The sequence below is a fragment of the Puntigrus tetrazona genome, chromosome 11, assembly GCF_018831695.1.
Source record: "Puntigrus tetrazona isolate hp1 chromosome 11, ASM1883169v1, whole genome shotgun sequence".
Taxonomy (NCBI): domain Eukaryota; kingdom Metazoa; phylum Chordata; class Actinopteri; order Cypriniformes; family Cyprinidae; genus Puntigrus; species Puntigrus tetrazona.
In genome coordinates, this window is record NC_056709.1 from 6,818,475 (window position 1) to 6,839,376 (window position 20,902).

At 37.0% G+C, this 20,902-nt stretch overlaps 1 protein-coding gene across 6 annotated transcripts; it reads right to left on the reverse strand.

Annotated features, from left to right (window-relative positions):
• Positions 1–57: 57 nt before the first annotated feature.
• On the reverse strand, positions 58–20,358 carry per3 (period circadian clock 3). 6 transcript variants are annotated; one of them, XM_043251905.1, is made up of 23 exons: positions 20,203–20,358; positions 15,763–16,263; positions 15,604–15,672; positions 14,272–14,429; positions 12,994–13,112; positions 12,413–12,614; positions 12,260–12,311; positions 11,868–12,007; positions 11,610–11,688; positions 10,628–10,734; positions 9,964–10,120; positions 9,758–9,866; positions 9,453–9,581; positions 9,266–9,374; positions 9,036–9,174; positions 8,141–8,277; positions 7,886–8,068; positions 6,943–7,203; positions 5,359–6,071; positions 4,500–4,692; positions 3,719–3,905; positions 2,747–2,897; positions 58–1,826 (listed from the first exon to the last, which is right to left on the reverse strand). In XM_043251905.1, the coding sequence occupies exons 2-23, from the start codon at positions 16,095–16,097 to the stop codon at positions 1,689–1,691; spliced, it is 3,867 nt and encodes a 1,288-aa protein (XP_043107840.1). In that variant the 5' UTR covers positions 16,098–16,263; positions 20,203–20,358; the 3' UTR covers positions 58–1,688. The 6 variants fall into 6 exon arrangements, with proteins under 6 accessions (XP_043107840.1, XP_043107835.1, XP_043107837.1 ...); XM_043251900.1 differs by having other exon boundaries at positions 7,886–8,071; XM_043251902.1 differs by having other exon boundaries at positions 7,886–8,071; positions 15,763–16,198; positions 20,203–20,348.
• Between the last annotated feature and the right edge of the window lie 544 nt (positions 20,359–20,902).

Here is a 20,902-nt window from a genome sequence, read left to right on the forward strand (position 1 = left end):
AAAGAAAATAATGGCAAATATCGGGATCATATATAAAAAAAATAACAACTACAACAGTTTAAGTCATTGTGGTGTTTTATTCATAGTTATGTGGTGTCACAAAATATTTCCCTGAATTTGACACAAAAATGGCTTTTTTTATACAGTTTGTTGTATTTTGCACCTTTTTTTTCATAAAATACATTGGATCGATATTTACATTTCTTTCTAAAAACTGTACAAAATTTATCTTTGATCACAAAACTGTACAAATCATGAGTTTTCTGTCGGGTGGGACTGATGGGTCAGTAATTGGGCTTTTGGCAGATCTCTGCAACAGCCTAAAAACCGGAAAGGAATAATGTATATCATAGAAACACTACAGGAAACACCCTCACACACACACACACACACACACACACACACACACACACCTTTCTGAACACAACAGATCAATAAATAAATAAAAAAAAAAAAAGACAAGATAAAATGAGATTTGGTGAAAATTGTGTGGCAGTTTTTTGAGGGGTTACTTTATGATGGAGAAGTTTTATATATTTACACTCTCAGAAATAAAGGTGCTGATACTAATGTATACCTTTGAGGTTCTAATATGGACCCTGTAGTGGTAAATAAGACACAAAGGTGTACCTTTTAATGGCATTGCCCCAGTGACTGCTATTGTACCTTTTTTCTGAGAGTGTTTAGGTCACAATTCAAAAAGAAGTATTAGAACATATAACAATAATAACAACAACAATAATTTCAAATATAAAAAGATATTTGAAATAGTGTTTTATTTTTATTATTAATGCATATCGAAAAAAAAAAAAATAGCAATGCAATTAGCAATTCTTAAAATTAATCAAATTTGTTTTCTCCCAAATTCACATGATGAAAATTGTTGTTTCTAATTTTGTGTGAAGTGTAATTGTTTTATTTTGTGGTGAAATGTGACCCTGGTATGAGTTCAGTTATCAACCCGACATACACAAGAAAACAATGTCTGTATTTTACAATTACACCATTACTTTAGTGGCATGGTAAAACATTGCTTGACGTCGTTCAGTCACATGTACAAATGGAAAAAAAACAACAACTTTAAACTAAAAACAGAAAACTGAAACACGCTGACGGAAAGACTAATTTAAGGCATCCTTCAAATTATCTGGTTGGATTGGATAAGTTCAATAAGGAATGGAGATTTTTGGTCTTCTGGACCAAATATCGTTCATTTCCATTCGTAGACTGTTTGTTTTTTGCCGGTGAGTGCTTATGTTCTTTAGTAACTGCACTGGATGTTCCAGGATTGTGGGACATTTATACGCATTTATATCTGTGAAAGTGGTCAGGAAACTCATCACAGGTATTTCTGGGAGATCTCCTGAGCCTCTAAGATTCAGCAGAGCACACAATATTAATGAACAAAAACCTGTTTTTTGGTGACATCACTACCAAATTATAGTCTGATATTCACAGTTGTTTGGGTCCATGGACTGTAAAGGAGAACAGCAGAGAGAAGTGCATGGTCATGTGACTCCCCGCTCGCCGTCTCCTCCGAGTGTCCAAACTCAGTTTACGTGTTCTGATCGAGTGAGAGGGGCTCGACTCGTTTTGTGACTTTAGGAAATATGAGACCCTGACACGCGGATACCGACGTTCGTCTCTTCCCACGCAGAAGAATCACTGAGGTCCAGCAGGGTCTGTGGTCAGGTGTCGGTGTTGGGTCTGGTGTCCTGAGATGGACAGTCTTGTGGACAGGAGCTGTCGGGAGTCGGAGGGCTCGGAGAGTCGGTCTGAAGGTTCAGTTCGTCGCCCGGTTCCATGCTGGTACAGCTCACACAATACTAAAAAAAAAAAAAAAAAAATACATTGGAACATGTTGAAGTGGCCGAATGATGGCAACACTTTACTTTTAGGGGTCCTTTTAGATGTTACTTGCTATTATAAAATAACAATTATGCATGAAAGTAACCCTAAACCAAATCCTCATCCTAACCATATAGTAAATACAACTAGTTAAATAATATAAAGGTGTATAACTGAACTGTACCAAGGGCACCTTAAAATATTTTTTTATAAATGTTTATATTTTGCACATTCATTTAACATGCAATTCGGTTATAAAAAAAAATAAAAAAGTTGATAGAGTTGGCAATCAGATTTTAATGTAAAATAAATGTAATAATAATAATAATAATAATAATAAAATAAATGTAAATAAACTATAACAAAAATTATTAAAACATTTTAAGACATTTAAAACTAATAAATTAACAATAAAAAATAAAAATGGAATCTAAAAAAAAATGTATAAATTTCTAATGCTATATAATCAAGATTTTATTTGCAAAAACAGATAACTGTATCAATAAGAAAAAAAAAACTAACTGCAGTTTGACATTATTTGTAATGCACAAAAAAAACATACATATGTGCGTGTGTGTGTGTAAGTATATATAGAAATACATAAATAAATACATAAAATTTCATAGTCTCTGGGTACTATATTATATAAAAACTAACAGGTCTAATATCCAGAGACTACAATAACTGCTGATAAAGTCAAACATCGCTACTAGAGGATTTTTGTTTTACTACATTTAGATACAGGTACTACTGAAATGTATGTAGAAAAAAAAAAAAAAAAATTGCATAATTGCTCCTCTGTTAATTGGACAAGCAGCCAGTTACCGGCAGACCATCTCAAGTATTGGCCAATAGCACTCCATATGTGTGATACTGAGGTAAACGTCAAGTTTCAGACCTGTGTGTTGATCTCCTGTGGGACTGTGTGCTGATGGATCCAGGGATGAACCTCGGCCAGCTCCTTCTTCTGGTCCTGAGTGAACCAGGGCTGCATGGGCTGCATCAGAAGCAGCTTCTCGCGGTCTTCCTGAAGAACCTGCGCCTGATCCCTACAGGGATATCCACACACACAAAATAAAACTCACTCACACAGCACGAATAGTTCGCTAGATGACACTCAACAGCACACTGCTTTGATTTTAACATCATCATCATCATCATCATCTGCAAAACAATTACTCGCAAATAAATCGCAATAAACTTGTATTTTGATGTTCACATACTATATACTTGTCCCAGTAAGGTTCTATACATTGAAATTGTAATTCAAAATATTAAATTTAATATAAATTACAATTGGAATTTTCACTCAGTAATTTGTTATTGCATTTTGTTTTAGAATGTTCTACAATACTGAGGTGCAGATAGCTGCTACTATTTGCAATAAGTGGTATGAATAGCAGAAAATCTTATTTTAACAGTATATATATAAAGAAAGAAAAGATCTATGATCTTTATGTCCATAGAAACCATACAGAATACATAGATATATGGTATGTAAACATAAACTTTCATTTTAAATGCGATCGTGATTACATTTTTGTAGTCCTAAACTTAACAGCCTAAAAAACATCTAGGCCTGGCAGATTCGCCTCTCCTTCAATACTCAGGTGCTTGCTTCACCTCGTCAAGCTGTTTAAGACCGGTCTCATTGTGTACCGTCACCTGGAGTCACCTACCTCAGGGCTGACAGTGCAATGAGACATTTAGCTTGATCAGAACTACCTCAGCGAGAGAGCCTGGCAGCGCTCTCTTTCTCCTGTGGAAAGAGATGCTCAGAATGTCACGTTTCTCTCAGGTTTCTCAGAAGAATGAGCGGGAACCCGGGTTTCAGGGAAAGAGGGAGGGAGAAATGTTCCTGGTCTGGTACCTGAGACCGATCTGATAGGTCATCATGACGGGCTCGGGCGTCTGCTTGATCATGCTCCATAACGGATTGTCCACATGCTTTTTGAAGGTCGTGCGCTCTCGTTCCTGGACCTCCACGGACTTGCGTGCTTTCCGTGACGTGTCTGAAGAGTCGTTACTGGCGAAGTACTTGCTGCTGTTGCTGCTGCCTGTGAACGGGAAACACTGACGGTCAGTGGTCATCTTGACCAAACACTCTCTTAACATCAATGAGAAGCTTATTTATTCAGCTTTCAGACGATGTACAATTCTTAATTAAAAAAAAAAATTACCCTTATGACTGGTTTTGTGGTGCAGGGTCTTTAAAATTAATATTTAAAATTCAGAGTTTTTTGCTGTTTTTTTGTTTACAGTTGATGTTAAGATAATATTGCACAAATAAAATACATGAAAACAACTGCAGAAAATAAATAATTTGCTATAATTAGAATAAATTAAATATGCATTTTAACACAATTTTTCATACACTAAAATACTATATATTTACATATTTTAAAATATTGTTTTAAGGAATTACAGACCGACACAGATAAAATACAGAGGAACCTCAGAGGAGAGAAACACGATGCAGCTGACTACTAATTAATCTATCACTAGTTCAAACAATAGATAGGTTTATCTATAACAGTTAGGGTTAGGGTTAAACAAACAAAAAAAATTAATTGAAATTCAATGCAAAACGGACACGAACAACTCTCTGAACTCAGCACTAAGTGTCATGCAAGACTGAATTTAAACAGCACCGGTATGGCTGGTAGATGTTCCGTTAGATCCGAGTCCTGAGCCGGAGCCCAGAGATCCTCCCGACTCTCCAGAGCCACTGCCGGAGGCATTAGAGCCGGTTCCTGAGCGGGCGTCCTCCTGCAGCAACTGGTCAAGCATTTCACTGGAGGTAGAATGAGCGTCTTGGTTACCGGAGTCACTCGGAGATTCTTCCTGTGAGCAGAGAAACACACAGCTAGAGTCATGGACAAGTATTTTGTAAGCTGTGTGTGTGTGTGTGTGTACACATACTACAAGTATAAACATTTACATCAAAAGATACATTTTTTTTTTATACACATAATAACTATACACAGCACACACAAATTATGTAAATAAAATATTTAGCATGTGACCATTAAAAAAAAAAAAATATATTAACTTTCTTGTAAATGTAAACTTATACACAGACACACAATAGGCCCTTTCCAATTAATTTGTACAAAATATACATTTCACATATTGTTATATTTTGCATTAAATTACTTTTCACATTTATTTTTACAAGAATGTTAATATATTTTAATATTTCACTTAATTTTAATAATTATAGCAGCATACCTGGTCCATTAAAACCCATTATAGTGTGTGTGTGTATATATATATATATATATATATATATATATATATATATATATATATATATATATATTGCATTGAAAAAAATATTAAGTATTTTAATAATATTTAATATGGTGACATAATTTCTATTAAATAATAATAATAATAATAATAACAATAACAATAATAACAATAGGTCTCTCAAGGCCATGCATAGTAATTAAAAAATATTTAAAATAGCTTTAGATGGAGTAAACTATTTCACTTAGGTTATCTTACCGCTTTGGCGTGGTGTTCGTGCAGACTCTCTGGAGCGGTGCTGTTCTGGGCTTCGATGGGTTTGGTCAGCTCCTCCTGGAGTAAGTTCAGTTGGATGGGTGAGCTGGAGCGAGAGCTGGAGAAGAGCGCTGTGGGCTGAGCTGCATCAAGGTCTTCCCCAAACCACGGGGAGGGTATCGAGTCCACCTCCACGGAGGCACCCTGTCCCATCTCGACTCCTGTGGCGGTGGGCCCTGGAGAATGGCCCTGTGATGGAGACCCATGTGGTACATGTCCACCAGGTGGGATGTAGCCGCTCATATTAAAGGGAGGCTGGGGAGCGACTCCGGGCACGGGGACGGGCATCCCCTGCAGGTACATGCCAGTGTTCCCGGGGTACATGGGGTAGCTAGGAAGCAGGACCACCATCATGGGAGTCATAGGATGCATGGGTTGGAGGTTCTGGACTCCTTGGTCAGGCTGCACCACCATGGGCTGCTGATCGGCGCCGACCACAGTGAAGTATGGGGCCGTTTGCATGGGCACTGCCATGGGCGGCACAAAGCCGATGTTAGACGGAGGGGGCTGAGAGGACTCTGAGGAAGGCCAGGAAGAATGAGGCGCTCCTGTGGGGCCTGGAAGTGACCAGTAGTTACCCGGCTGGGAGCCGTAACTGTCAGATGAGTCTTCTGGTTTGGGACGCTTGTGTTTGTTAGGAGGACGCACGACATCAGCTGAGAGAAGATGGAGAAGGAGCTTTAATGAGTTAATGATTCTTAATACTAAATTATACTACTGCATGAGACGTCAACGCTATTATGCTAAATACAGACTATGCTATGATTAAGTTTTATGCAAAGGGTTTCAAATTTTAAATGACAAATTCTTTCAGCAAAGATGAACGTTTTATTAAACTAATAAAAAGTTATATTAAAATAAATAACAAACAGATAATAAACAGATTATAAACTATTATACTATTATACAGTATATTATAATATACTGTTCTTATACAGTATCTCTGGTTCTAAAAGAAAAAAAATTAAAATGATGAAATAAATTTTGAAGTGTGACACTAAAGACTGGAGTGACGATTGATGAACATTTAGCTGTATGTATATTAGAAGGGAAAACCATTACTTTAAAAAATGTAATAATGCTTAAATTTGAATAACTAAAATTAAAATGAAACCGGGCAATTCATTTTTCAAAGCATTAATTCATATCATAATTTTATTACAAATTATATTAGAATTTAAATTATACTGGAACAACCCTTCCATCAATAGCTTTATATGGCACCACTTATATATATATCATTAATATGAGATGTGCTTTTATTATAAACGAAAATGCTAGAATATACAATTAAAGACATTATACTGTTTTTAAGTAATACAAAATATAATTTAATATAAAAATATTAACTTCATGTACTGTATATGTAAAGCGTTCAATTAAATTATAAAAATATGTAATTTGCTGGATTTTTTAAATACTAGTACCACATTGTTACATTTTGATACACGCATACACACACAAAGCAACTATCAAATGAACAAGATCAAAACAAAGAATACCAATAGCTAACACACACACACACACCTCTGTGATGAGAATGGGCCATGCTGCTGTTGTCCTGCTGGAGGTAGGAGCTGTAGGGACTCTGCAGGATACGATGCCGGAAACGATCAACGAATTGTTGCTCCTCCTTCTGCGTGTGGGCTGACAGCACCTCTTTAGTAAGACCCACCACGAGCAACTCCTCCTGAGCTGCTGAGGAGGTGCTGGGGCCGGGGCGTGCAGGGGTGGGGGCGGAGTCTGTCGGCTCACTACCCATTGGAGCATCTTCTAAGGCAGTGACCTCTGGAAGAAGACAAGCGGCAGACGCAAGTGATCAGCGGGCCTAGAAACGGATTTGTCTTTTGAAAACTTACTCAACTTCAGGGCTATCCAGATGTAGGTGATTTTTTCCTATCCGATTGTTATAAAGCGACAAGAATACTTTTTGTATGCAAAGAAAATAAAAATAACTATATTTAATCATTTGTCTTCACTGTAGCGCCATTTTGGAGTCAACTGAACACAAACTACGCACGCACTTCTGTCGGATGCGATATGTTTTCTATGCATATTTACGGTTTGATTTTAACAAAAACAGCACACCCTTGAGTTGAGGCTGACACAGAAGAGCATACGTAGTGTGTTCAGTGGATATTCTACAAAATGACACTACAGTTATGCATAAAGACACAGAAGAGACAAATTATTGCATAAAGTTTTTGAAAAAAGTATTCCTTTCGCATCATAAAATACAGATTCAACCACTGATGGCAGATGGACTATTCTGACAATGTTTTTCATACTTTTCTGGACCTTAATAGTCCAGTTAGTTAATAATGGGACAGTCACAAGCCTCCCAGTTTTTATCCAAAATATTTTAAATTGTGTTCCCAAGATGAACAAAGGGTAAGTGATTAAGTACACAATGATCATTTGGGTGGAGTAACCCTTTTAAGTATGGTTTAACTGGTTCTGGGTCACTCACCTGACTCGGGCTGGGGTACGTGAACGATGGTGCTGCTGTAACTGCACTGGCTGGTGACAGACACCACGCTCATGGCCTCTGTGGAGATGGTGATGTCTGTAAGCGGCGCTCCCACCACCGCAGCCGTCGTAGCCGAACCCGCAGACACCTGACTGTCCAGAGCACCGGGGCCCTCCAAGGCTGCTTCTGCAGGACAGAGACGTCAGGACCTGCGTAGCTTTCAGGAACGTACAGGAAGGCTGGGAATGGACTTACCATCTGCGTTCACGGTGTCTTCATGTGCAACTGCTGCTGGTTTGTCTTCCTCAGACATGGAGGAAGAAGATGATGTAGCTATGGACAAAGATGCGCTCTTTCGTTTCAGAGCAGATGTGGCACAGCTCTCCAGATACCTAGGGAAAGAAAAACACAAAACTCCATAATAGATCACTGGCTACTGGCCCAAATGAATGATAAAATAAAAGATGTAAAAAAAAAACCATATTTTTTAATATTTAGATTTAAATAAATATATCAAAACCTTATTTAAAATATTAATATTTATTTGAAATTTAAATGAATTATTATATACGTTTTTTTATTTGCTATGTGATTTAATAATACAAAATCATATTTTTTTAAAACAAATTGCTGGAATTTCCAGACAAATATAATATTATAATATAATATAAGATATCTTTATGGATTTAAATCAACTAATTAAAATAGAATGATTTTTTCTTTGCTTAATCCTAAACTACTTATTACTAAACTATTTTTTAGAAAGTAAACTTTATAATATACCTTAAAACAAAATGCAAAACTGGAAAGGAAAAAAAAATACATTTATTAATACATTTTATTACTACAGAAAAACATTTAATTTGCTGGATTGTTCAAAGATAAACATCAACAAAAAAATCTGAATTTCACTTGTTTTAAGCAAAATGCACTTAATTTCGATGTTTGTCACCTGGAAACAAGAGTAAATATCTTAAATAATTTAGCTTATCTAGTAAAAGTATCTTGATTTAAAAAGATTTTTAGCATTTTTGTCTTGTTGAATATGTAAAATTAGCCATTTTTGCAGTGTACGTATATTTAAACTTATTTAATCTCATCTATCTAATCCGGACTGCCTATGCAAATGAATGATCAGACTGAAGCTGACCTGATGATGCTGTCCACACAGTTGATCTGCTGGTAGGATGGAATGTGTGGCTGTTTCCGCGCTTCCTGTAGAGACTGCTTTACATGATCTCGAAGTCTCAAACCCTGACTAGTGTTACGATGAACGCCGGCTGTCGCCACTGCCCGGAACACACACCGCTCGACTACGATTACGTCAAAATGAGCCGACGAAACGACTGAAGACACATAAAGAAAAAACATGCTCCAGACCTGCAGTGGCTGGTCCTAAAGGAGTGAGCTTCCTCCGGGAGTCCAGATACGCCTGCTGGCCCCAGTTCTTCACTTTATTCACATCAGCACAAAACTGCTGCAATGTCATCTACAAGGCAAAAGATCCGTCGTGAGGTCCAGGTAAACCAACATTCATATGCGACTTCACATGCACGCTCAGAAGTACCGGTTCTCTGTGCGAATCCTCCCAGAGGTTTCCGTTACTATCGCTGGACGACGCCACACTGATGTAGTGCTCATGAGAGCCGTTACTACCCAGACTGCCATAGCCACTGGATCCGTTATTATGAACCGGCTGAGAGAAATACAGATACAATCAAAACAGCTTTAGTGACGCCACAGCAGTCCTGTTTATTTATATTATAGTTTGTATTAATATTCTGGTAACCTAATTTTACCTTTATTTCTATTTTTTTTACAAAGAAAGCTCGCTAATGTGGCTCGTCCTTAGTAGATTTAGCGATCCCTCACCTGAAGAAAGAGCTTGTAAATCATGGCTTGCAGTTCTTTAACATCCTCACACATGATCGGCTGCTCGGCTTTACTCCGTGCAGCGAAAACGTCCTCGTTCAGAGGTCCACTACAGAGAAGGCACACAAAAACAAGTGCTTCTACGTGAGTGAACGTCAGCGTTTAGACAAACAAAACAACTTGTAGGCTCCTGAGACGTGGCTTACGTGCGAACTTTGTGCCTGCCGATGATGAAGGCCACCTTACGGCTCCAAGGGTTGATGAAGCTGGACCAGCTGGAGTCCAGGGTGATGTAGTCGCCATTCTGACAGCGAAAGCGGATGGGCGAGTGTTCAAAGGGAGGCTGACCCGCGTACTTCAGAACTGGAGGGTTTAAGAGAAATTTTATTAAAGCGGTCATACGATGCCCCTAAAAGTGCTCGTTTAATCACTTTTCTATGTCACAGAGTGGGTTCATTTTCATAACACCAGCCAAATGTTTACACAAAAGAAAGAAGGCGGAGCTATTCTCTGTGTATTGTTGCCGCATTGTTTTTGTATCATTACACTGGGCATCACGTTATAGTAAGAAGTGTAGCATTTCTATTACACGTTTGAAGTATTCGCCCAATCACAATGCACTGGATAGCTGGCCAATCAGAGCACACCTTGATTCTCAGAACAATGAGCTTTGTAAAAACTTGCGTGTTTCAGACACGCCTCCAGTCTTGGAGGAGAAACAATAATGCCCACTATGTACAAAATAATGTGTTTTTTGAGCCTTAAACCCCATGAACACATTGCATTACACTTAATATACGAAATAATGACCCCTTTAAGACCTTATATCACAATATTACAATTTCAATTGTAGAAAATGTAGAAAAGTACTTTTGCGGTGCATGGCCAGCATGAGCAGGCGGTCATCTGGATGTAGGCAGGTCAGAACTGAAGTACCGATCAGGTCCTGAGGGAGGTAGCCCAGTAAAGGCACCGCACTGTGAACACACACACACACACTACTTTATAACAAGAATTGCAGCCTTTGCAACTGAAATGCTAGTCTTATGCTATTGGTTAAACATAATGTTTAAAAATAGTCCAAGTCAGTATTATTTGTACTGGAAAAGACTTAGTTCTAGAAAGACACTGATATAATGTAGCTGATGGTTGTGTGGTTCTACCAGTGGTTGGCGTAACAGTCAGTGATTACTGCAGAATAAACCTTAACGTTAAGCTGCTGACTAAACATTACTAGTTTAATTGGTACACAGCCATGCAAGAATTCAGAAACTTTGTACAGATACTTAATAAATAAATTAATGATTATGTCTACCTTTGTATGAGTAAAATTCTCATTATTGAAAAATTTGACATTTTTTATTTAAACAGGTGACAAGCCAATCTTTTACTCAGCAGTTACTCAACATATGTGCAATTTCTTATATTATTAATAATAATAATAATAATAATAATAATAATAATAATAATAATAATATTATATATGTTGCTCAGCCATACTCTGTATATATACAGTAACAAAAGCAATGTGTTACTTAGAATAATAACCTGCTTGGTGTAAAGCTAAAATAATAATAATAATTATTATTATTATTATTATTATTATTATTACTAGTATATTTTGCTCAGTAATACTCTTTGAAATATACTACCTTTAAATAATAATAATAATAATTATAATAATATAATAACAACAACAACAACAACAACAACAACAACCACCATGTTCTACTTCGCACTCAAACAGCATATTATCTTAAAACAGTAACAATATTATTATTATTATTATTATTTAAACATGACCATTTGCCCAAGCGGCTGATTCCTTCACTAAAGGTCAAAAGTCACTTACCGGTCATCCACTTCTAAAAAGACACAGCCCGGCGAATGAGTTGTGCTGAATATGCGCTTGTCCATGGGAATGCGAGGGGCTGGAGACAAAGCAACAAGCAAACACACACAAATAATCATTTGATCAGCGCAAAAAAGACATTTCACTTAACACTAAACTTAAAAATGAAGTTTGGGTATTCTGCATTGTTACACACTGAGGTTGCCTGTCAATAAAGCTCTGTACTACAGCTTGAGAAGGTGGCGAGATGAAAGGTACCCTCGTATCCGGAGATCATGCGCTCAGCCAGGGCCAGGCAGCACGGCTCTTCCTCTCCGCTCAGGCCCTGAACCTTCAGCAGATACGGAGTAATCCGGAAAGGACTATAGCGCATTTCCCCATCTCGATCCTTCCCTCCTCTGAACACACAGAAAAACGTTTAAAACAATATTAATATTGTTTGACTGCACTGACAATACACAAAACAAATGGATAAGGATACTATTAGCTTCTGTAGAGCTGCTTTATAGACATAATAAAGCTATAATTTGACGAATGTTGCACTATTTATTTTCTGTGAAGCTGTTTTACATTTTGTAGACGCATGGGATGAGAATGAGTAATAATGCCGTGCAAAGGTACACTTCTGATAAAGTGAAATACACACTGACCTGATTCGACAGAAGAAAGACTTGACCTGGGCACATTCAAACAGAACCGCCACTGCAGAGACAAAGACCAATAGCATGTTTCATTCTTAAACTTAACATTTGAAGTTATGAAAGACATCTGCATAATTCAGTTCATGTCTGAGAAAGACTCACCGCTGTCTGTGCCCACGTTCCAGGGCGGCAGCCGCGGTTGTGCAGTGTGCGAGTAAAACACATTGACGTCTTGATGGTACAGCAGCTCCACGAACTTGGCAGATTCCAGAAACTTCCTCTTGCAGTGAAGCACGCTGGAGGCCTGTTCAGACGCGTGAACCACCTTCCCCGAGGCCAGAGAGAAGACCACCACAAACGTGTCCTAAGAACACCATGCAACTCTTAGTGAGTTGAGAATTTTTTTTAATGGTTTAAGTTTTTTTTTTTAAGCCAACTCTAATAACTGGTCGGGAAGAACACTGCCTAAAAATCATCAGAATATAGACAGAAATAAAACCAATTTTGGTGTGAGTGTTCAGTGAAGATTTCGGACTTCTCTTAACAAAAAAAAAAAAAAAAAAAAAGAGAAGAGAAACCTCCCTTAAGGATCGACATTGAAGTCCAAGTCTACATCAAATCCTTCTACTAGTCTGAACAACACATTATGAAAAGCCAAATAGCCCGAAATCTCCAAATTGATCAGTGAAAACAAACACTGTTTTGCCTTGCAGGCTTGGAGAGGAAACCGAGCAGGAACGTACAGTGTTTTTGAGCGTGTGTTCAGATGTGATTCCCTCCAGCTCCTCCAGCGTGCACACGGTAGCGTCTCGTCTCTCCTCCAGTCCGCTGCTCATTAGTAAGTTGTAGTACTCGCTGTTCGCTGCAGAGGGAGGCAGAGGAAGAGTAAAAATGATCTTCTAGTTAACCAGTGTTTGGCTCACAAGAGACCAGGCCAGATATTACAACACCAGACAGAGGAACTACAGGGAAATATCACATAGCATTACATCACAGAATCAATTACGACATTCATACAGAACGACTGAAAATGCATGAGGATTAAATCCCTTAAAATATTTTACCACAATAACTAATTTCCACCAAAAAAAACTGCATGAATTCAATGCTATTGTATTCCTTATCTGCATTATTTTTTGCCATTAATTTATGATAAAATTACTGTATAATAATAAAATGGCAGATCTGTGCAGATTTACTTACGTTTTCTATTTTAGATTCATAGTCATAACTGTAACCTATAGCATTTTCTTTACGCGTATGATTTGTTGTCTGCACAACTCTACATTATTTCAGCTGACATTAAAAAGCTACCGACAACAAATGAGTGATAAAAATATACGAAGCGTGCATGACTCTGCAGCAATTTCCTTGTGACCGAATGCTTACTGTAGCAACAGCGTCATCACAGCATCTGTTGTTGTTCACCGGGGGGCAATATTAAAAACTTGAAGATATTTTAATTTTTATTAGAGATTTTTTACAATTATTATTATTTTATTTCATCGCTTTATTTTATTAAAAGCTCATAGTAACATTTTTATGTGACACAAATAAATCAAACGGTTTCAAAAATGTATTTCTTGCTCTTCGGGTTTATTCCGTTTACTATAAAATTGACTACAACATCCCAAGTGTTCAAAGCATAAAGTTTGCCCTTGCTAAACGACAGCGGCTGTCTCGAATCAGCTTCTACTTTGAGAATCTTTACCTCAAAAAACAGGAAACACACCTCAGCCACATTCCAGAGTGTTAAGTTTCACAATTACTGGGCGACGTGACGCAAAAGATGACCTCACGCAGAAACTATTAGCATCTGCCCAATACAGGCGTTATACCATAAAACATATTTGATATGGTTATTAAAAAAAAAAACATGGGAAAGTGCTGAGGAGGAGTGAACAGAATTAGCAGGGTTTCACTGGCAGCGGGTGTTTAGGACCTGGACTCAGCTCACACACACGGTTACGTAATCACAGACGCTCTGATCTGGTCCTGTGTGTGTGTGTGTGTGTCTATACCTTGTACTTGTTTGACACATTTCAGTGCGTAGTTCAGTGCCTCTACAGTGCTGGCTTTGCTGCGGCTTCTCTTCTCAGACGGCAGCCGTTTCTTCATCTCCTGCACCGTCTGCGTCATCTCCCGGTGCGTCTGCTTGCGGCCGTGCTCCGTCTGCTCACTGAACATGCACACATGCGTTTTCATTCACAGGTTTATATGAACTTTAATCTAATGGAAACCTATTCCTGACTCGTTGTTTGACATGAGGAGATATCAAGTCGTAATTTTGAGACAAAAAAAAAAAAAAGAAGTACAATTTCATTTCATAATTATTACATAATATTTAAGAGCAAAATGTAGCTTGTTTCAATTATGAATTTATATACATTTTTACATAGCATGATTTTGTTATGTGAAATTATTACGACTTTTTGGCCCGGTTTCATAGACAGGGCTTAGCCTAAGCCAGGATTGGGCCATAGTTCAATTAGGTCATTTAAGTCATTTTTATAAACATGCCTTAGAAAAGAAATATTACTGGTGCATTATCTTAAGACAATGTTTTAAGATCAGTCAATGCAAGTTTCTTTCAGTTGAAACAGTTAACATTTACATTTAGTCTAGGAATAGGCTTAAGCCTAATGTCGTAATTATGAGTTTTCTTCATCTAATAATCATTTTCTGTAATTTTTTTCTTGACTGATTTTTTTGACCATGGTCAAAAGTAATTGAAAGTAAAACAAAAAACAAAAAAAGTACTTAAAAAGTTATTAATTGTGAATATTTCTAATAATTTACACTTTTCTCTAGTCATTTAAACCTTTTAGAAAATGTATCTCATTATTTTACTTACACAATTTCTAGTCATAAATTCCAATGCCATTCAGCTTTTAAAGGTCATAATTTATACGAATAATAATTACAACATAAAACCAACTTTCAATGTTATAAAGTGTGCCTTTTTCTTATAATTTCAACTTTTCATGTCAGAATTATGGTTTAAAGCGTGATTTGTTACGTGGTGAAAATTTCCATGATAATTATGCCATTTTTATGCCAGAGAGATGTTTTGAAAAGCTGTAGAAAAGTTTTTGAGTAACTTAACATTTGATTTCAACACTAGCCAGTTTCATCCTTTCCAACTGAACATTTCTTTAGTTTGTGATTTGCATGCATCTTTCTGATAAATAACACTGCTATTTTGTATCTAACACAACAACATTTTTAAGCGTCCAAATACTTTAAGAGCACTGTATGATCCCTGACATTAATGCATATTTGCCAATACAAATGGAGTTGTGTTACCGCATATTTCCCTTCCAATGCAAACGTGTGTTTGTGGGTCGGTTTACCTGCACTCTGTGTGATGAGCGCTGTGAAAGCTGGACGACGACGACGACGAACCAGTGGCAGATTTCGAACTGAAAGCACAAAGAGATGAAGAACCGACTCAACCGCAAGTCTAATGTTACCAGAAATGAGCTCTCAAAGCAACGCGTTTCTTCTTGTACCTCTTGGTGCTTCCCGATCCCGTGGTGCTTCCAGGGCTGCGATTGGCCGAGGAGTGATGATGTCGTGACCCGCCGACGCTGTCGTTTCCGCTGCTCATGTCCACGTCCTCGTGAGCCTGTTCTCCACCGCTCTCCTCGCACCCCGGCGAGCTCTCTCCTCTGCTGGTTCTTCCTGGCTGCTCCTCAGCCTCCTCCTCCTCACCCGAACCCGATCCGGTCCCGCTGGTCCCAGGGTCCTGCCCGCTCTCAGTTTGGTCCGTCTGCACCGCACGCTTGCCGGAGCTTGGAGAAGAGCTCTCCTCTTCTCCATCGGGAAAGCCGTCTCCTCCCGGCATTCCCCGCTGCGCGCTCTCCACCGACCGCTGCCCTCCTCTACTGAAGGTCTGATCCGCAATCTAGATGCTCCGCTGTCTCTGTCCACATCAACAGAGAAGGTCTATACAGAAATCCATGAAGGTGACGCTTTAATAGATTGTTACGTAGAGTCTTCCATTGAAAGAACTACAAAAGGAACATGGATAAATAAATAAATAAAGCGTGCAGGAGAGAGTTGGGGTTTTTTTTGGGTTACTTTCACACTCTGGATGTCCAAAGTGTATATAGATAAATAAGATTGAAAACAGATCTTTTTATAAGTGCATTATACTATACCTGGCAACTTAAAGGAATAGTTCACCCAAAAATATTGATTATGCCATAATCCACTCACCCCCAAGCCATCCTAGGTGATATGACTTTCTTCTTTCAGACAAACATAAAAACATTGATTATAGAGTTGTGGCTGACTTCTGATGTATGATGCATGTATGCTCTCAGAAGCACAGATGCCATCGTTGCTTAAAATCAGTGATTTACATTAGAATTTTAAAAGTAGAAATATTTTTGTTGCAAAATCATGGCCATGACTCCAACTGTGTTTGTCTGAAAAAAATATATATATATATATATTTTTTTTTTTTTTTTTTTATATTTATTATATATTTATTTTTTGCTAAGATTTACATATGGTGGTGTACTCTAAATGACTAAAATTATATCCTATTCTCCATTTCTAAAATAAGAAATATCCCAATATAATGTCCTGCTTACAGTATTGCAATATATTGCAACCCCTGTATCATGAATACATATCATTTCGCCAGATTCTCGCCAAAACACAGCCCTAATAGACTCTATATTAGAAATAGTATTGATTACGAAACACTCAAATTTTAATAATATCTTTAAAAAAAAAGCATAATATGTATCAGTGCTGTCAAACAACTAATCACATCCACAAAAAACATTTGTATATTATGTATATTTCTAAATACACACATATGCATGTATATATATTTTTTAAATATGCATTTGCATTTACAATATGTATATTCATATAATTTTGATTATTTATAAATAAATTTAATAACATTTTTCTTAAATATACACATGCATGTGTGTGTATTTATATGTACATAATACACACGGTAAATACACATATTATATAAAAAAAATGTATACAATTAAACCTCACATTTAAAAAAATATACTAAATGCAATACAAAGTATATTAAATGTAAATGACATTTTTCAGTGCATTTTAATCCATGCTGTCAAACAAACGAAAACTAAAATAAAAATGTACAAACTGTATACACAGATTACAAAACACTAATAAAACTCTTACATTTACTTTTTACTATTCTCTCTGACTCAAGAGTTACTAAACCTTTTCGGACACTTTGAATAAACTTGAAAATGCACTTCAGCAGCAGAACAGGGCAGCAATCAGTGCTTTCATTAAAGCATTGTGATTGCATATGTGATTATATAATACTGCTCAGGTATGCACACTCATTTCTCATGTCTTTAATACAAAAAGCGATATGGGGTGTTTTGCAACAGGTAATAATCTTTATGTACACTGCACACTACTGTGAACCATAAAACGCTACCTGTATCTTTACTTTATAACTTTTTTAAGTAGTAAAAAGCTAAAGATAAGTTGATACATATCCTCAGGTTACAGGCCAGACAGAGTGAAACTACTTGTGTTCTGGAGAATCAACCGTGTGTAAAATATCAAAAAGTAGTAAACAGACAAATGGAGAGATTTAAAGCAGAAGTGAATCATTTATCTCTCTCTCTCTCTCTCTCTCTCTCTCTGTGTCTCTAAGAGGTGTAACAGTACACTATTCAAAGATTTTTTCAGTACGTTGTTTTTGGTTCGGTACATATGTACAAACAAATGTTGTTATTAAAGTTTCATCTTTTAAATTATGAAAAGTTACTGGAAATTCAAACAATGTGGTGTTTTATTGCTCTTTGATATGATATGACAGATGGTTGTATTATTTGCGAGTAGAGATCAATTAAGTTTTAACACAAAATAAACACGAATGAACATCTCGTGCTTCATCCAACCAGTGTTTCAACCGCAGAAAGACGCTGTTAAAACAGCTATTAAACAAAATGTCATATAGCATTTGATCAACCTCAGGTCTACAGCTCATTATTTGCTAGAGAAATTAAGCTTACACGAGCATTTCACATAATATTATATTTTACTTTACCTGTAATTTCTTCATTAATTATTGTATGTTAAATAAAGCTGTTTATGTAAAAAAAAACATTTTTTTAAAAACAAAATCAACATTTTACAATTTAGAAGTTGTACACGAATATGCATATACCACAAAATCTAGCTGAGAAAATATATTAGAAAAAAAACAACAAAAAGCATAAACCATAATTAAAGCCTTTCTATTATAAGAGTAGTTTAAATGCATTGATTATGCCTTTTAATGCACCTTATAATGCATTGTACAGTTGATACATTATAATACTTATCAATTTATTTTTTACACTATGCATTTTAAAACTGGTTATAATTATTTACAAGAAGATATAATGTATTGCAATGCACATTGTGAATCATTATAATTGGTGCTGTCAAACGATTAAACTCAAAATAAAAGTTTTTGTTTACATAATATGCAAGTGTGTACCGTGTATGTTTATTATGTATATATAAAACATTAGGGTTACTAATTATAATGCATTATTCCCATTAAAAACCCTTTATAATGCATTATACATATAGGCTTTAAAAAGGAACACTCCCCAAGAGGTAAAAAGTTACGTTTTAACGTATTTGAATAAGCAAAGTTCTTTGATTATTAAGCCGGAATGAGAGTATAGCTCCTAGTCATATTAGCCTAGAAAACAGCAACTTTTTATTTTCCATCGGGCCTAGTACACTACAGAAGAGTCAGGTTTAAACATTGAAACTCTTTGGTCATTTTTAAACGAGATGCTTCTGGTCTAATCAGACTCAATGGTCTATGCTAAGCTATGCTAAAAGTGCTATCGTTGGAGCGTGAGCCTATTTTTCTTTCTTTAAAAAGTTTCCAAAGAAAAACGTGTTACCATAAACATCATTTGGTCATTATTTTGCTTTGTGTAATGGATGATTTTGCTGATATTTGGCAACATTTTCCCCTTACCAACTCCCTGATTATAATAACAAGACTTGCCTAATCAACAGTGAACATTATTATTGCGCATTATCAAGATATTGGCGAAACTGGCAAAGCTGCATTGGTTTGCATCTCCATCACCCCGCTTTCTAATTACTGGCCTCAATCATGGGAAAATCTATACCAGCTGACCACACATTTCCATGACTCTAATTATGACTAATTAATAAATTAACATTGTTTGAATAGGACACGGGTGGCTTCTCGCAATCAGTATCATTTATTCAATTATAAACGATAACAAAATCGTTTCCTGCCTCATTCTTAGGACTCCCAAGTCCTGAATAATCAACGAAACGCCTGATAACTAATTGTAGCTCTTGCAAATGTACATAATATTTTGGTATTAAGCAACTACAGACCCCCGCTATCTGACTTGAAAACACCGTTTAGTAAAAATGAAGGGGGAAAAAACATCCTCCATAGTTTACACATTCCTAACAAACCCACAAGACAAGAATATCACTCTGACACTGATGCTCGCCTCCGCCTTGCACATGCACTGCCACGAGTCTTCTTATAGAAAGATTTAACGTAAACCCCCCTATATGACCCGCACATTTCACACAGACCCGCGAACACGACAAAAACACGCACTTTTGAGTTAAATACAAGTTATATCTTAGAGTATAACGATTCGGGCGGATAGTGCGCATGCGCACAATTAAATGCAAACACCAGCGTAACGTTTCACGAACACAAACAGAACATTAAATATTTCTCATTTCAGAAGTGAATGGTGATATTTATATGACATAGATATTTAAGAACGTAACTCTTGTGACACAACGTTACCTTAAAGCGTGCAAGCCTCGAATCTCGTGCGTTTTCTCGTCTTATTTAACTCTCTTGAAAAACACAGCTCTAGTATATCGGTGAGTCTATTCCGCGCTCTTTAGACGCGTTAAAGATGAGTACTCACTTTATGTTTATGTTCAATAATCACTTGCTCCAGTTTCTCGTGCGTCCCTCCATTTCTCTCGCAGAACGCAACACATCAGGCCCACGTGAGTTTGGCCGACCGGAACCACGCCTACTCGACTCCGATTGGTGGGAGCGTTTCCTTGTGACTGTCTGATTGGTCGATGGGCGTGGTCATGACGACAGCCCAAGCGAGGATGCGGCTAGACTCACGTGTATGACCATGTTATACAACAGATGAAAACAATGGCGTAGCAAGCGGAGATCTAGCTCGGTAAAGAACCGTTATAACGCCGCCCCCAGGTTAAATGAGGACGCAATGTACGGGTGTGATTACTTTTATTAAATTGCTCAGTGAAAAACGTAAAATACAGGTAAACTGCTGTGACTACACCGGGGCGTGATGCCATACTTTACGTCGCTGCCTGGGAACTGGCAGGAATAAAGTAGATTAGCGCCTACCTCCTGATCTACTTTCCTGACCGCTGTAAAGACACGGGAACACTTTCATGCATACCAATGTGCGCGGACAGAAATCGCAATGCGATTGTAATTTTCGCTGGATAAATAATTAAAAGGAAGCAAACATTTTTTTCTCTCAATTCAGATTTTTTTTATAAGAAATATATAAAAATAAATATAATCACTCAATCCTGTTGATTTTTATATAGGCTACTTCATATAAATAAGAACAAATTAAA

Coding starts and splice junctions, on each gene's coding strand:
- per3 (XM_043251900.1), bottom strand. CDS start 16,097: ATGCCGGGAGGAGACGGCTTTCCCGATGGAGAAGAGGAGAGCTCTTCT. Junction 10,735..11,609: donor TTTTTAGAAGTGGATGACCG/GTAAGTGACTTT, acceptor GTGTGTTCACAG/TGCGGTGCCTTTACTGGGCT. Junction 2,898..3,718: donor ACCTATCAGATCGGTCTCAG/GTACCAGACCAG, acceptor ATATCCCTGTAG/GGATCAGGCGCAGGTTCTTC.